The 18391-nt window shown below is 38.1% G+C and overlaps 1 protein-coding gene across 5 annotated transcripts in view; it reads right to left on the bottom strand.

Annotated features, from left to right (window-relative positions):
• RNASEH2B (ribonuclease H2 subunit B) overlaps positions 1 to 18391 on the bottom strand; it is a 76409-nt gene that overhangs the window by 12149 nt on the left and 45869 nt on the right. For 2 of the 5 annotated variants that reach the window (XM_026493214.4, XM_057308856.1), the window contains 4 exons: positions 16595 to 16676; positions 14929 to 14971; positions 10753 to 10833; positions 7687 to 8114 (listed from right to left, as the gene is read on the bottom strand). In XM_026493214.4, coding sequence (XP_026348999.1) covers positions 8001 to 8114; positions 10753 to 10833; positions 14929 to 14971; positions 16595 to 16676 — 320 coding nt within the window. In that variant the 3' untranslated portion in view covers positions 7687 to 8000. Of the gene's footprint in view, positions 1 to 7686; positions 8115 to 10752; positions 10834 to 12727; positions 14754 to 14928; positions 14972 to 16594; positions 16677 to 18391 lie in introns of those variants that run through there. The other 3 variants (XM_026493215.4, XM_057308861.1, XM_026493217.4) reach the window with 3 other exon arrangements.

Genomic DNA, 18391 nt, shown 5'->3' with positions numbered 1-18391 from the left:
AAAAATTTTTTTGAAGTTGATGGAAATCAGATTTCTATGCTATAATGTGGATAAGTTGAGGTTAGACCTTCCCTAGCCACCTGCCTCCGCAGGCCTCTGTTACCCTCTGCTCAGCTCCTTCCACAGCCCCAGCACCATGTGTGACACGCCCCCCCCCCCCCCCCCGCCGTCTGCTCCTAAAGCAGAAACTTCTGGAAGGTGGGTGTTTTATGGGCCACAGTGACAGCTGCATTTCTAGTGCCTAGAACATTTGGCATGTAGCAGGTGCTCAGTGTAAGTTCTTAAAGGAATACATGAATCGGAGCTTGTCTCTTGGCTTTTTATCTTTCGAAAGAATGAATGACATGACTAACTGTAATTTTATATATATTCTGATTAAAACACATGTGTAAGGTAACAATTCTTTGAACATCTATGAAGTTAATTCCTCTATCAATCATATTTGGTGATTCCTCCCTCTCAAATAGGCTTGATTAATGTGAGACCATCACAATAACATTTATGAACAAAAGTACAGTAAATGCTAAAAAGCTGGCAGCTGAACTAAAGATCTGACATGCAAATGCACTAGCTGACTAGAAGCTTCACTTGAATTCTGGCCCACCACTGCCCAGGAGAAACAGACCAGCAGAAGTCATTTTGAATAGAGCAAGACGATGAAGCACAGTAAATCTGATGTTTCCTTCCTGAAAATAAAATTCACAATTAAAACAGACTCGTGAGAGAAAAACGGCCATAAACCACACACACACAATGGTATGAATAAGCAGCTTAGGTCAGTCAGCAGGAAGGAGAGAGGCCTGGGCTTGAGGGTCAAAGGGCAGCAGTGGACTCCGCCACTTTCCGTCTGTGCCACCTACTTTGACCAATGTGGAACAGGGCGCACCCCCTTTCCGGTCTACGTCAGGGGGTTGTTGTGAAGGTCAGTGTAGCTACTGATTAGTGGTTGCTGTGGAAACCGTAAAGGACAATTAAACATAAGTTAGGAAACCTCTTTGTCAGTCTAATGACCCTGAGGAGTGTATAAATCCCAGCATATGATCATTTCTTCCCGTTACTCAGACGAGTCAAAGCCTGTGGACATCTTCCGAGGACACTAATACCAGTGCCCTACCCATCCTGAACTGGGAGCTGTCCTTCTTCCACGAAGAGGTCTGACTGTTCAGTGCAGCTAACTCCGAGCTCTCCAAAGCTTGGATTAGCCCTGCAGGGAGGGCTGTTTGGGAGGACGTGTGTGATACAAGGTGTCGAGTCAAGTTACGTCACCTTTAATAGCACAGGAAGTCAGTCCTCACCGTGTGAGGAGACGGTCCTTCTAATCTAGTGACGGCATGAGTTCCCAGGGTGTAACGGAAGTCATTCCCTCTGGGGAGAGGGAGTTTGGTGTGGACAGTCTGGGAGTCAGAGGTCCTGAGCTGACTTTCTGGCTCAGCTCTTTATTAGCTGTGTGACCTTGGGCTTTTTAACCTGTAAAACAGGGAAATAATACCAATGGTGCCGTATGTTTCTGGAAGGATTAATCACCTAAATTCATATGAAAAGTGCTTAAAACCTGCAAAGCACTTGTTAGCCTTTGTTATTACTTCCCAATCATTGTGCTCTTCACATTTCACTGCAAAGTAATGGAATCTATGAAAAACGAAGAAAAAAAATATATATGCCAGGAACACCACAAGAGCCAGAATGAGCATGTTGGTGGATTTCCTTCCAGGCTTTCTTCAGGGAAACAGATGAGATAAGCCATCTAAAGAATTCAGAGAAGTGCCTGATGCATGGTGAGCACCGATGGATACTAACTCTCCAGCATTTCCTCCTGGGTATAAAGGAGAAAAGGCTCCCCATGCAGCAGCAAACGCAGGGAAGGAAATAAAAGGACTCAATGAGCCAGTCTCACTTCACAGGGAAGACGGCACTGTGGGCCAGAAAAGCTAGTGATTTGTTCCTGGGCTCACAGGGTTAAAGCAGGACCGGGACTACAACCAGGGACAGTAAAAATCCAGCTAGTTTAAATGAATTGGTCTTTTTAGGCCAATTTTACTTTTTAAAAGTAAGCTTCTTAGTGTGGTTTGAAACATGGTTGGTCATTTTTCATTCCATTACATTTTTAAAGATTAAGATACCTGTTTACTGTTATTGTCGTAAGTTTGCATGTAACAAAAGCAACACTGTACATTTGGCTAAGTAAATGGATACATTTTAGATTCTCACTTCCCAATGGCCTTTGTGTCTGGCTATGTCTCCTAGTAAGAGAAACAGGTCCTGGGAGTGGGCTGGAACACACTGGAAACACACCCAAACTAACAAAGCACAATTCCATTTGACATCCACATTAAACCCGATGGAGGACAATCTCCTTGGGAGTGCAGAACCAGAGAAGTACGGACCCTGAAAGACGAGAGAGCCTGAGAGCTAGGGAAAATGTAAACGGAAGATAAACCAGACGTAAAAAAGAAAAGAATGCTGGTAATCGGAGATCCGTTTCAGAAATATGTATGGTTTGATGAAAACGATGGAAGCTCTTGTGGGTGTACATAAGTGGTTTTATAGTTTGCAGATTTTTTGGGAAGCTTACCGCAAATCAGGACATTAATCGAAAAGATAAATAATGTAAGTAAGAAAAGCAAAGGGCCAAGGGATTGAAGCGAGCCCTCTGGGTTGGCTATGGCTATCCTGGCTCCTACGGCACCCAGCCCTATGACTCTAGCTGTTGTGGGGACTAAAGTACTGATGCGTAGATCAAAGTGCTCCGAACAGTACTGCTCCATAAATGCTACACAGTGTGTGCCGTTACTAGAGTCATTAGTTACTAGTATTTTGAAATGATCACATGAGAAACGGGGTATTAGCATAGTTACAAAAACTGAGGGGCATTTTTACAAAATAACTGTCCAGTATTCTCAAAAGCGTCAAGGTCACAAGACAAAGGAAGACTGAGAGGCTCACACATTAGAAAAAACAGAGGAGATATGACAACTAAATGCAATGTATGATGATGGCCTGGATTCTGGAATAGAAAAACAACATTAACGTAAAAACAGGTGAAACTCAAATAGGGTGGTAGATCGGTGAATAGTATTGCATTATTGTAGATTTCCTGGGCTTGATAATTGTATTGTGGTTATGTCAGGTGTTAATGTTAGAGGAAGCTGGGTGAAAAGTATATGTAAACTCTACTGTTTTTGCAAATTTTCTGTATGTCTAGAATTATTTCATAATAAAAAATAAAGAAAAAAAAAGAGAAAGAGACCCAGAAGTGACAGAGATGATACAACCAGTAGACAAGGACATCTAAGGAGCTATTATAACTATAATGAAGTATTTAAAGAAAACACAATGAGAGAAATGAAAAGACATAAAAAAGAACCGAATAGAGCATCTAGAACTGAAAACTGCTATCTTTGAAATAAAAATTCACTAGCTGAGTTTAATGGAAGATGAAACACTACAAGACAAAGTAAACTTGAAAATATAATAAGAAAAGTGTCTAACATAGAACATAAAACAAAACAAAACCCAGAAACTCTGTGAAAAGATGGGTGGGCTCTTATCAAGTGGTCTAACAGACATGTAAATGAAGTCCTACCAGCTGAGGGGGTGCGGAGAAAAAAGCAGAAAAATATTTAAAGAAACACTGGCCAGAAATTTTCCAAATTTGATGAAAATTACAAACTCAAAAGATTCTAGAAGCTCAATAGACCCACAAACAAGTTAACACAAAGAAAACCACATCGACACATCATAATCAACTTGCTGAAAACTAATAATAAAGAAAAAAATCTTAAAAGAAGCCAGGGAGGAAAGGGGACACCCTTTAATATAAAGTAAAAGAAATACAAAAATTATCACAGATGTCTCATCAGAAATAACACGAGCCACAAGACAATGATTCTCTGACAGGATCAAAGAAGCTAAAAAATTTTTAGCAGGATTAACCAAGAAAACAAAAAAGATGCACAGGACTAATCAGGTATGAAAAAAGAAAATCACTACAGATCCAGAGATATAAAAAAGATAAAATATGAGAAACAAGTTATGCCAATAAATTTGACAACACAGATGAAACAAACACTTTTCTTAAAAGACATAAATTACTAAAACTGGCACACATACATGCAAAAGAAAATAAGAATAGTTCTGTACCTATTGTAGAAATTGAATTAGTAATTAAAAACTTTCCTAGAAAGAAAATTCTAGGCCTAAGTGGCTTCATTTGTTGAATTATGTCCAATATAAAAGGAAGGAACAATTACTAATCTCACATAAACTCTTTCAGAAAATAGGTGATGAGAGGAGATTTCTCAATTCATTTTCTGAGGTCAGTTTTGCTCTGATACCAAAACCAGACAATTATTACAAGTAAGGAAAACCACAGACCAACATCCTTCATGAAGAGATACAAAAATCCTTAACAAAATATTAGGAAGTAAAACACAATACTGTATATGAAAAGAATAATACACTATAAACCAAGTAGGGTTTATCCCAGGAATATAATGTTATTTTAACTTACAAAAATCAGTCATTGTACTCACATATTAAAAGAAAATCTGTTATTAAAGGAAAACTACACGATCATCTCAATAAATGAGGAAGAAATATGTGACAAAATTCACATCCATTCCGATCAAAACTCTCAGTGAACAGGGAATAGGAGAGAAATCTACAAAAACCGCACACACTGTTCGATAGAAGCAAGGAGCACATCTTGTGCCTAGATTTTGGTTTCTAAATATCATTCTCCATGAAAAGGAACCCTGGCTTTTCAGGAGAAAGGTTGATTCACAGCTTGGACAGAAAAAGTACAAGAGCCTGGGATACCCTGTCATAGAAGAAACCCACTGGACAAAATGCAAAATACAAAATCTACAAGTCTATACTGATAAAAGTTCATAAATGAATAAATAAATAAAGGAAAGCTATTCCTCCTAAAAAAAAAAAAAGCCAGCTAAATATAAAAGAAATAAATATAGAAGAAATGAAGGAGTTAGAAAAATCACCAGTTGATGCTAAACCTTGTGGGTGAATGTTTGAGTATTTCCCACAAATTGCCTATTAATTACAAAGAAAAACGTAGTAACTCTACAGTGGCTACACCTGCATCAAAGCTTACCACCACCTTAATCAAAGTGAACATAACTGGTAGTGGGTCACCTGTGACTCCTGAGATGGTGCGCTGAGTGAGAAAGACACATCGTTACCTCTGTGGATGCCCATAAGGTATTGCTTGAATCTAATCAAGAGGAAACATTAGGCAAACTCAAAGTGCAGAACATTCTACCAAGTAATTGGCCTGTACTCTTCAGTAATGTTAAGGTCAAGTAAGACAAAGACCAGGGGAGAAATTCTTCCAGATAAAAGACTATAACAATAACGAAAAAGAAGTCTCAGTACTAGACAGTTTTACTCTTTTCTTTAATATGGCCCAATAATACAATATTCATATTCCTAAGCAAAATTATTTCTTCCAGAACATTGGTCAAGATGGAAAGGTAGCATAATTCTAACACTAAAACCTAATAGCAATATTGCTTTTGAATACAGATGCAAAAATTCTAAGTAAAAGCCCAGAAAAACTAACAACTAAATTTGACATGGCTTACAGAGAAGCGTATACTGTGGTATTCTTTATCTAATGTCAGGTAGGGTTTACCACAGGAACCCAAGTACAGTTCAACAGTGATAAAAACTCCCTCGTCATCTCAAAAGTGCCAGAAACATATTTGATAACAACCAACACCAATTACTAATTAAAACTTTAAGGAAACTAAGTATGAAATGAAATTTCAAAAATAGATATTTTTTATCATATTAATAACAGCTAGTGTCAGAACTAATGGTAACGTACATTAATCAAATCACAGATCAGACCGATTGACTACTATTAATACTCTTCAACACTGTTCCAGGTATTGTCACCCATGTAAAAGGATATAAAAGATATAAAAGAGGTATAACTATTAGAATTGAACACATTTTTTTTGAAGATTACATACTTTATGCATCAAAATACCAATATGAATATAAAAAAAAGTAATAGTTTAGTAAATTGGTTATTTAAAAGATAAATACGTAAAAATGTAAAATTTTACCACAAAATAGCCAGTTAGAAGATCGAACTAAAAAATAGATTTCATTAATAGCAACAAAAATACCTAGAGATGTGCCTAAAAAGAAGTATTTAGAACCTATATGAAGATGAAGAACCAAATGTCAGTGAAAGGGATGGTTAGGATTTTAGCAAATATAGAGAAATACTATATTCCTGAATAACAAAAAGGAATTTTACAAACATGTCTGTTTTTCCCCCAAATAATTTATGTGTCTAACAAAATCTCAATAAAAAATCCCATTGGAACTTACTCTTAGGACTGACAAAATAATTGTACGGATCTAATGGAAAAATCAACAGGTGAGAAAACAATCAAATTAGAGCTTTATCTCACAGCAGACTTAAATACAAATTCTGCAGATGATTTAACTAATCAAATATAAAAAAATTAATTATTAAAAAATTAGAAGAAAAGAAGTGACTGGTTAACTTTCATGCAAAGGGAAGCATTTTTCTAAGTATAATAACATCAATGTAAAGGAAAAGTTTATATATAAATATATATAGAAAAGTTTATATATATATGTCTCTATATAGAGAGTGGTATGTTACCATTTACATATCTCTCTCTCTCTATATATATGTCTACATAAAAACCATAAACATCTGCATGACAAAAAATTATACACAAAATTAAAGGCAATTTACAGACCAAGAAAAATTTACAATGAGCACAGCAGACAAAAATTAATGTCTTTAAGTTATAGAATATTTAGAGTCCATAAGAAAAATACTGACACTTGCACAATTTAACAGAGGACATACACAGATAATTATCTATAAGATGATGAATGGTTAAGCAAATGTGAAAAAATGTTCAGTATTATTCCTAATCAGGGAAATGTGAATTAAAACCACAATAAAATGCCCTTTCCCCCACTTATTTGCAAAGCTAACATCCAAAGTTAACACGGCGGCCGTGAATAAGAACAGAACTGAAACCACCGTGTGTCACAGGGCAAGCTCCTGAACATTTTCTGTGAAAGATCTTCCCACAAATATGGATTTGGAAAATTCAGTTATAAACTGGGAAGCCCACATCTAAAATCCGTTCTAAGGGAGCAATAAAAGATGTGAACAAACATTCACTTGTAATCTGATTCTTCAAACAGTGAACATTTGTAAGTAATCTAAATGTCCAAAATAGGGTCACAGTCATTAAATAATCACACAGTCAAATAATTAAAAATGACCACCATAAAAAAAGCATATTTATGAAGAATACCTGAGTAGCCTGGAAAAATGCTCACAAAACGATGTTGCCAAGAAAGAAGATGATAAAATTACTATTAGAATTCCTTAAAAAATTATTATTATAAGAACCCATGCCATATGATCTCTGGGTAATGTCAAGCTGGGAGATTATGATTTTAATTTTATACCTTTCTCTCTTTTCTACAACGAGCACGTATTCATAAAACAAAATATTCAACACAAGATTTAACAAAAACTCGAAGCTTTTAAAAAGTAGTGGTTTCTCTGATGGCTGTTATCGGATTTCTGTCAGCCCACTGAAAACCATATTGCTGTCGCTACCAGGTGGCAAAGTGGCATAAAAGAACAGGCATACGCTCAAATATTGTCACATGTCAGTTTATTGAGGAAACTGCGATGCTAGCTAGAGGTTAATTCTATTCACCTGATTACTTTTCATGATGTCAAACAAGAGTCTGAAGGCCACGGGCCATCGAGTCACACAATGACTTTCCCATATTTTGTTCAGAAACACAAAAATCAAATACCAAGAAATGTTCGACTCTGAAAATTGCCCTAATTTTTTTTTTTTTCCAAAGGTGGTAATTAAGGGTCAGGAGGCACAGTGGTGTGAGGGAAGGACAAAAATGGAACATGTAACAGGCAAATATTTTTGCTAGATTTCATTTTCAAAGTTTCAGATCTTTCCAACTTTTTTGTTTTTTGTACCAAAAAAGGAATCAATACTTTTCATTCCACTCTTGTCAACTTTAGCCAAAGCCTTCTGAGCGGCAGTCATTTTGCTATTTTTCTGTTAAGGAAAATAAGAGAAAAATTGTTACAAATGAAACCTTTATAAATCGTACATGCAAATCAAACAAGGCCATGCATGTCTCAAGGTTCATGAAGAGAAGTATTTGCGGCTAACATGCTTCCTAAGGGAGTGATTATTTTTTTTTAGAAGTTCTGATTTCCATTCAGAATTCAGACCTAAGACACAAAATCTGGTAGAAGAGGCAGGAGACAAAAGTGCCGCCTTCTAAGGAGTGGAATGTTACAACCAGTGGTTTATTTTAGGGGAATAATTCTGGAGGGTGTATTAAGCACAATAACACCAACAAAGGAACTGACAGAGGCAGTGATTGTCAGAGGAAGAATTCCAGCCCGGTATTACTGCATGATGAATAATTCACCACAATGGACTGTTGCATTTTATTCATAGGCTCTATGGGAAACCAAGGACAACACTATTATATTCAAAAATAACCTGTACTGTAGAGCATCCCGGACCAGCAGGATAACTGCCTTAGTTTTCCTCCAACAAAGAAATACTTTTCAAAAAGCTGATTTCAAGTAACTCTGCCTTTGAAATTCCTCTCTCTTGCTGGTCACTGTTTTTTTTTTGTTTTGTTTTGTTTTGTTTTGCTTTGGCGTGGTTTTGCGCCGTGTCCTGGAACTAGCACTACCAGAAGGTAAACGGTGGCTGATCCTGCTTGGGTGCGTCTCAGCTTCTCCAGCACAAGCACACATGATGGGACTCAGCAAAGGCAAAGGCACGAAACCATCTGTCTCCCTGAGAACTGTGGGACAAAGTCACTGCCAAAGAACCTCTTAAGGGCACAGTATATGATCCCTGAAATCTTGCTTTTCCCATTCTGTCACTTACATTTTAGAAGGCTTATTTTTTGACTGGATGGTGAAATAGACAGTCTCTTGAGACAAGTTATCCTCTGTAGTTAACTGACAGCCCGCTCTAATCCCTCATTTCCCTGGGGCTGTGCCCAAGTAGATACAACAAAAGCAGCAGTTGCAAGGGTGGGGCAGAATTCGTTCTCTCAGAGAAAATCAAAAAAGTTCCTGCTTACGGAAGCCATTCAGATAACTAGCTATCTAACTAGCTATCAACTTGGATTATCCCCTGATATCACATGCCCAGATAAATTACATATAGATCAAAGAATAAAATTTATAAAAAACATTAAACACTAAGTGTGTGTGTGGGATAAATGTTTTAAAATCTAAGAGGAAGTTAATCTATCATGGGATGGGCGAGGTCTTTCTAAACATAAAAATAATGAGAAAATCACAAGGAAAACCAATTTCTACATTTAATCCCCAGAAACACTTAAAACTGTTTAAAAAATCGAATGAAAAGGCTAAACACAAATTAGAAAATTATTTGTACCCTATGTGTTGTGAAGTGTTAATAATTCCTAATCTAGAATAAGCTCTTAAAAATCAACAAGAAAAACACTACTATCCCAATACAAAAAACAGGCAAGGGACATGAACTGGTAATTTCCAAAAATGCAAATGGGTAATAAGCATTTGGAAAAACAACTAACCTTTCTCATCAAAGAAATGTACCCTAATTAGACAGTCAAAAATTTTCAAGAATAAAAATAACATTCAAAGTTGTCAAGAAAGCAAGATGAGCAATCTTGCAGCTATAATGGTTGGGAATAAAATTTCTACATTTTTGGAAAGCATTTTATATATATGCACATATACACATATATATGTATATACACATACACATATAATCAATCATATATATGATATATATATGATTTATTGCCATATATGAGATTATATATGATAAAATATATATGATAAAATCACAATCTCACACACACACATATATATTCTATCAATAATCATGGAAAGAGCTCATGTTTCCTAAGCCCTTACTCTTAGTTCTAAATTGTGTCTAATGAAATAATCAAAGATACTGACTATAAATAAGAATGTTTATCACTTCACTAAAACAAAGAATGAAAAAAGCAGAAGTAACCTATGTGCCCAAAAATAGGGGAGTGACTAGGTAGATTATATTCCATATGGTGAAATAAAATAACACAAATGATTGAATATCATGAAACCATTAATAATTTGTTAAAGAATGCCTAATGACATGAGACCATTTTCATAATATAGTGCTGAATGAAGAGGATAGAACCCAAAACTATAACTCCATTAAAATGCCAATTTTAAAAGCTATGTATGTATTTATAATGTATGCATTAGATAAAACTTTGTAAGAAAGGTTATGAAAATATTTGCCAGGGTGATTGCTGAATGGTAGGGTTATTAATAATTATTGTCATCATCGTAAGTTCTGGGAAGCTTCCACGCAGTAGAGTTGACAAAAAATGACCTGTGGAGGCTCCCTCCCTCTGTATCCTCCTACTCTGGACACACAGCAAAGTGTTGGCACGCTCTCGCTAAGTACATTGCCTTGCCTTGATTCATAAAAAGTCTTCCTGGCTTGGCATATTCATTGTCATTCACAATTTTGAATTGATTACCGAGTCACAGAAATGCAAGTTAATAATCCTTCACGGTTAAAATTGTAAAATCACAATCAAGCATGAAATCGTTCCTGGTTGTCCTCATGCAGGATCACCTACTGAACCCAGGAATATGTCACTGCGGCTGCACACACATACCTTTTCAGTCTTCAAATCTTTCCTGTTAAATTTAGTGTAATCTTCTTTTGCTTCTACAGGCTCATCAGATAACTTTACTTTCTGCAATGTTAGAGCAGTGAAGAGATGTCAAATGTCACCTCAACACATCAATCCAGTTGTTAAAAAACAATGGGGTCAATTTGGACCCGCATCAAGGCCAAATGGAGCAGCACACCCTGCAAAGGGCTTATTTTGCATTTTGCCAGTTATCTGGGAGAATGAAGCCACATATCCCCTCTGAGAAGCAGCCTCGGTGACGGGGGGGATATGAGAGGGTGAGTCCATGACCCAGCCTGTTGGGCAGTGTAGCAGTACTGATCACATATTTTGTATGTGCCAGGACTAGGAGACATCTAGGCGACTGCTGACTTGCAGGACAGTCTAGGGGGGTGAAGGCAGACACAGAAGTCAAAGTCAAGAATTTCCTTTACGTGGGCCAGGTGTCCAGCCAGAACCCCCACTTCATTCATCTTCTGGGCTGGTGTAATGTCCACTTAGGAATACGGCATGACATTATTCTGTTATTACCATTTTTGTATAGCTTCATGTTCTTACCTCCTTTCAATTCAACTATCTCATTTTGTCCACACAAGGACAGCCTTGCAAGACAAGCAGCGAGCAAGAGAAGGAAGCACAGGGAGATTAAACAAATGACTTAAGCCCTCTTAGCAGAGGACAAGGCGTGAGATCTCCATTTCTGTACAAGTGGTCTTTCCATGAGGCCCAGTACACCCAGTCCACCTTTACTTCATGTTTTCACTTTTCACATGAGCATTCTGCACCAATGAACGTAAGAACCTTGTCAAGAGCTAGACTGTGGCCTTAATGTTCACATTATGGAAGAAACTGTGACACATTTCCTGTGTAAAAGGCACATAACAGGGCAGGTAAGTCTTGATGTTTAACATACAGAATTGACTGCACGTGACCACAACTTGGATTTTTGCAGATCTTCAAGCTCTTTGTGGAGACACCAGGGTTGAAAGACCCAACGTGGATCTTCCCTAGGAAATGCAGATTTGTCCCGGCTTCCCTCTCCACGCCCCAGTGTTTGCTAAACAAACAGCTGTAGAGTTAGTGTTAAAAGATGCCACGGCGCATGTATAAAACCCAAGGGGATAAAACGACATGTCCTGAAATTCTTCACTGTAAAAAGACAGGGAGGCACCCTGGAAATACCTAACGTCGGGCGGCAACCCCTTCTCTTGGTTACACAGCAATCTCTAGCAAATGAATCTTCAGAAGAAGACGACTAGCTTATCACAAATGAACTACCAGCAAAGTGTGTATATAAGCAACTTTCTTAAGAATATGTTTCTACTTAAAAATTAAGATCAGTAAAGGGTGTTTAGGTGACGCATATTTTTACTAGAAAAGTATCTTCAGCCAGGAGAGTGGAACTCACAGGTAGTAACGATGAAGGCTATAATTGTCTCAAATTGCAAAAAGCTTAAGGTTGTACGGTGGTGTGCTCTCCTCTGTGGCAAAATGTTCTACTGATGCCATTACAAACACTTGGGCATATTTACTTTTTGCTGGTAAGTCAAATGAAAAATATTCAAGAAGAGAGCTTAAGATGGAAAGTGCTTCTTTACAAATATACAGTGTTTAATAAGTTGATGGACTTGCTCAGGTGTTTTAACGGCTCCTATCAAACAAGACACCAGTTACCAGTGCTCATAAAAAAGAAAATGACTGTTGTGGGCCTCTGCACTGAACTTTTCCTAATGTTATTCACAGCACATGCTGAGTATGTTTGAAAGAACCACGAAAGTTACACTTATTTGAACTGTTGTTATTTAAAAGACCAAACAGGGGTGCCTGGGTGGCTCAGTAGGTTAAGTGTTCGACTCTTGATTTCAGCTCAGGTGTCTTATCTCAGAGTTGTATGTTCAAGGCCCGCACAGGGCTCTGTGTTGGGCTCAAAAAAAAAAAAAAAAAAAAAATAGACCACTCTAGATTTGGAGGAATGTTTCGGAAGAAACAGAAAAAGGGTTCAGAAAGACAGTAACAAGGCTGTGACTGGACGGGTACAGTTCTGGAAAGAGAAGAGAAAACAGCAGAGTACCACGGGAATTAATGCCAGGACGGGTCTTATTCTTACAGATGATCTGCAAGGAAGAACTCAAGAGTATCTCCAATCCACTGACTGCATTCCGCTCTGCCAGCTCACAGCGGGACATTGAAACGACGGAAGGGGGCGAGGGTTGGAAGCCAAGCTTCCACACAGCAAACACGTGATAGTCAGAAAATAATGCAAAACATATTAAGGATGACAGGCTTTACGCTATCATTACAAACAGATACGAAGATACCTAACAGCCACTGGAACGTATTTCCTGAAAACCATCAACCGTATTACTGTAAAAATCAATCAAATCGCGGACACAGACAAGGAGGCTAGCAGAAGATGTTATCCTAAGCTTGTTTAAAGCGCGGCACATCATCCCGTGCAGTTTGCACCCCATACACTAGAGCCCCAGGAAGACATAACAGACCGGGAGACCTAGAGCAGCAACTAAACAGTCCAGGAGATGAGGCTGAGATTTAGGAGAAACAGGATTGTGAGATCTAAATCAGGGCTTGGCAAACCGCCCGCGGGCCCAGCCCCGCCGGCCGCCTGTTTTTATAAATGAGTTTTGCTGGAACACAGCCGCCCGCATCCGTTTATGAATCGTCTGTGGCGGTCTCTGCGCTACCACGGCAGAGCTGAGGAGCTGTGACAGAGACCATCTGCCTTGTGAGGCCTCAGGCACTATCTGGCCTTTAGAGGATAAGCCTGCTGACCCCTGATCTAAATCATACACGATGACATTGCAAATGATTTAAAGTTTGGAAATTAAAACAGGCAAACAGAAAACTGGGTTAAAAGTATACACAGGAAATGTATTACCCTGGATGGTATCAAAGGCCCAAACCTTCGAGAACAAGCTTCGATCCATTCACGAATGATCTCTAAGTTACTAAGGAAGACAGATATTTGGGAGAAAGAAAGATGCTTCATTTTTGAAAGGAGAGAAGTAAGAGAGAAACAAATATGCCCCTCTTCTTAGTTCCAGCAGGCACTCGTGCCTCTGCCCCTAGAGCTACTGTCAGAGCTGAACTACTAGGTTGGAAGAAGTGTGGGTCTGACCTAGAATGACCTGACGTCTTACAGCAACTGACCTCTGCCCAGCACGATTCCTCCCGAGGGAAAAGCACGGCCCTTCTTTGACAGCCTGCTGAAAATGGCCCGCAGCTAACGTGGATGCACTTGGAATTTTCTGTCCCTTGTGTAAGTCAAAGTAACGGGTGCTTTCGGAGCCACCGCCACCTCCGAACTGGACATGATACGAAAAAAAAATCCCGAGCACATTGGCCACCTTGAAGGCAGGGAAAGAGGAAAGTTCTTTAACATCCACTTTCCATTCTCCAGGCATCCATTATTCTGTTGGCAGGAGAAGGACCTCACTGACGAGCTGGTGCATGTGTTTATTTCCCTGTCTCTGAGCAGCGCTCGCTTGTCTGAGATCAGGCCTGGACTGAGGGACGCCGCGGTTTGCCATCAGGTGTGGTTTAGGGCTGGCTTCTCTACTCTCCGTATCTGGGAGACAAAAACAAGCTGCAGCCTACGGAGCAGAGGAGCTGTGGGTGGCAGTGTGAGAACATCTGGAAGAGGAAGGGTTTTGTGCAATACACAAGTTGCGCTGATCATTCCAAGCACAGGGAAAAAAAAGTTTGGCTCTCCTTGCTCAAAGGATTCTTTGTGTTGCAAAAGTCACGCTCTGTTCACCTCCGCGCCAGTAACAATGAGATCTGGCAAAATGAGTTTCAGTTATACGTCGAGTATTCCTGATGATTAATAAAGTTAATTGCAGGACCTGGCTAACTCAAGAAGGCTGAATTTTAATTATGTATCTATGAGCCTTTTAGGTAGGTCTCTGGCTACAACCAACTCTTATCTGGTTTTCGCAGCACTGTTTTTATCATTCAGGTAAAATCTACAAAAATAAAAAAAATCAATGGAGAGCTCATTACAATCTTTAACCCACACGACATCACTCCACCCAAGCGGATTTAGTATGCTTTAAAATGGACTACAGCACACTAAACCTATTGGTAAAAATGTACTATTTTTCCAGGTCCCTCAAAGATATCTTAGTCACAGCTCCTTACCTTTGATGGAGGGTTTGGCAATGACGCTGAAGGTTCTGGAAGCCTATGGAGTAAAAAATAAGAATCATAGTCATGGTTTCTCATAGACAAGCAAACAGAGAGACGGGGACCAACTGAGGACTGAGCAAGTGCTACTTTCATGGACTAGCTTCACCTCCATGTGTCCTCTGGACAATCACCTCAGTGCAAAGAATGACATTTCTCTAAATGAAGAAATCTCCATTTTCCTCGCACTGGAATTGTCTGAACTAAAAAATAAAATTAGCACTCATTTATTACGATGGAACTGCTTTTCTTTAGCCTCTATAAATTTACATTTTGGCATTGTAGTATTTTTTCCTTCATAAATGACGAATCCAGCATATATTTTTTTTATTTAAATACAATTTAGTTAACATAGAGTGGAATCAAGCATATATTTAAAAATGAAAATTATTTTAATTGTTGACAAAAAGACAAACTTGACTTTTCTTCAATTAAAGAGAAGTTTAATTGACATATCTTTCTCCCCAAATCTTTAACCAAAAGCTAATCACTTCAGAGGAAAGAAAAGAATCTAAAAAAATAATGGGAGTACAAAGACATAGGTCTCGAATGAGACAAACAGGCACTGAGAAACTCAGGGAAATATTAAACAGAAAGACAGTGTTATCAATTTAAAGCAGGCTTTCAAAACACTTTAACTACTATAGAAACCAGTTTCCACTAATTGTTTTTAAAAGTAGAACCTATGCAATTTGCTAAAAACAGCAAATATATATCTATTAAGAAGTCCCTTTATCTTCATGTATCGGAGGAGAAAGCTATTATAAGAATCAGGAAAAGCTATTATCAAACCCATAAAATCTTAACAATAGTTGCTAAAATCTAGAAAGGAAAGACATTCTTTTCAGCCCAAAGTGAAGTCTTTATATTATATTAAATATCTTTATGAAGGACATAACACAAATCAAATCATTCTTAAACCCATTTTCTGCCCTCAGACACAGACTGTGTTTCATCCTTTGAGTTCCAAGGCTGGGCATAATAAAGGTACTTGGCAAACATCTAATGACAGTGAAAATGCTACAAAACCTTTAAATGTAACTTTCAAAAATATTCTAGGGGGTCTGGGTGGCTCAGTCAGTTAAGCGTCTGCCTTCGGCTCAGGTCATGATCCCAGGGTCCTGGGATTGAGTCCTGTGTCGGGCTCCTTGATCAGCAGGGAGTCTGCTTCTCCCTCTCCTTCTGTCCCTCTCCTAACCCCACCCTCGCTCTTGCTCTCTCTCTCTCTCAAATTAAAAAAAAAAAAAAAATCCTTAAAAAAATATTCTACATGCCATCTCTTGTTTTCTTCTAATCTTTATTTCTCTTAAAATGATCACAGAAAACCACATTAGTGAAGTCTAACTGGTGATAAAATTGTATACCCTTTACCCTCTAAAATCATACCAACCCATAATTCCAGTCCTAATACCAGTTTCTGCAATCAGTATCCACCAAATCAATTTGTTCCAATAAATCAGTGTCTATTAAAAGTCACCTTCAAACCACAGAGTCTAGGAGGTAACTCAAGAATAATTTATCCGAAACAGTGATGTGATAAAGCCATTCAGGAACCTATTGCTGGGAAACCAAGAAGCACCAAGGTACTTCCTAATTATGACGAAAGATGAATGATACTTACTTTAAATATTTTGATAAGTCATCACTTAATTCTTTAGGGATGTAATCAGATATCAGACCATGGGCATAACGAATATAATCCTCTGAAGGAAATAGAATGGAGAGTGCAAGAAAAAAAAATTAGTAACAGTTATGGTAGTTTCATAGTCAAATTAACCAGAGTTAAAATTCTGGCTCTGTCTGGCCTTAGAGACTCTCTGAAGCTCTTAGCCTCCGTTTCCTCATTTGTAAAATGTGAATGCTAATATCCATGTGTTAGAGCAGTGAGCGGTTTCATGGATGAGATATGATAGAGGATGATATCAAAGATAGGAGGTGACAGAATACAGCAGATGTGCATCAAACGATAGTTAAACCAAAAATTCAGGGTCTTTTTCTTAGTTGAGGCCTTTGAATACAAATAAAGCTCACGATCAGCTATAACAATATGACATATTCATGCCTTTTAAAGACTAATCTTTTCTAGGTCTGTTTCAATATAGAATAAATCTAATTAACAAATAGTAATGAATATGTTCATTTAAGAGATGTAATATGTGTGATGTCTCTGTCAAGTACTTGCTGTATAAGAGTCCTGAACATTATATATACTCTCAAACTAATAAAAATGCCTTAAAAAACGTAAAAAACCAAGCTCGGTAGAATGTATAATCATTAATTCTAAAGCACCTGGACACTCAGTGCTAAGGTGAAGCGGTGGTATCAAGGAGATGCAGTTATAGAAGTCAAAACCTGTTGTAAAGCCCTGTTTTTTAATTCAGTATTTTATGTAGAATACTAGAGAATAATCTAACTTAATATATGGGATAATCATATGGGGATATAAACCACTAAAAGCACTATCCCAGGTTTGTTGCTGGGATATTCATTTGCTTCTTCTTTTCTTTCTCTTCTGCCTTCAAACTAAGATAATAATTGGCCAAGCATTAAAGTGACTGCTGCCCAGAGCACATCATCTCAAAGTCTTCAGTGACAGACTTTCACTACCAACATAGAACTGAAAGTTACCACCGGACCCTTCTTAAAATGTGCTCTTGGTTCTAGGTTAGTAATTATCCAATAAGTCATGAGAAGACAAAGGGAGCTAAGAAAGCCGACACATTATTTGTTTGCCTCTTCCGGTAGCTTACTGAACCAAAGATCTAAAAAAAAAAAGGAAAGCTCACTTTATGGCTAGGCCCTAAATGGCAATATAGCCATGCCCAGACCCTTATATTTAGAGATTGGTACAAACACTGGATTCAGAGCAGAAGACATGGCCTCCTAGCTAGGAGGGGTGACCTTGAATAAGTCATCTACTCTCTGAGACCACAGTTCTTCACTTTTATTTTTAAATTTTTTTAAATTTTTAATTTTTTATATTTTTTAAAGATTTTATTTATTTATTTGACAGAGAGAGAGGCAGTGAGAGAGGGAACACCAGCAGGGGGAGTGGGAGAGGGAGAAGCAGGCTTCCCGCTGAGCAGGGAGCCCGATGTGGGGCTCGATCCCAGAACACTGGGATCACGACCTGAGCCGAAGGCAGACACTTAATGACTGAGCCACCCAGGTGCCCTGACAGTTCTTCCTTTTAAAATGAGATCTGTCTAAATAATCTCTAACATCCCTTCACCTTCTTAAAATATATATATATATGATCCATCCATCCATTTGACTCAACTCCTTTTCTTTTGTTAAAGCCAATCAAAAACTGTGATAATTGGTACACTCAGTATGGCCAAAGGTGTCCACCATTTCCAGAATGGCAGGAGTCTTCTACCATCTATACGTGCAAGGTGTTTTAAGGTAGATTTCTGCA

This window comes from Ursus arctos, unplaced genomic scaffold (assembly GCF_023065955.2).
Source record: "Ursus arctos isolate Adak ecotype North America unplaced genomic scaffold, UrsArc2.0 scaffold_10, whole genome shotgun sequence".
Taxonomy (NCBI): domain Eukaryota; kingdom Metazoa; phylum Chordata; class Mammalia; order Carnivora; family Ursidae; genus Ursus; species Ursus arctos.
The sequence above is the reverse complement of the archived record's forward strand: the minus strand, read 5'-3'. Positions and strand labels throughout refer to the sequence as shown.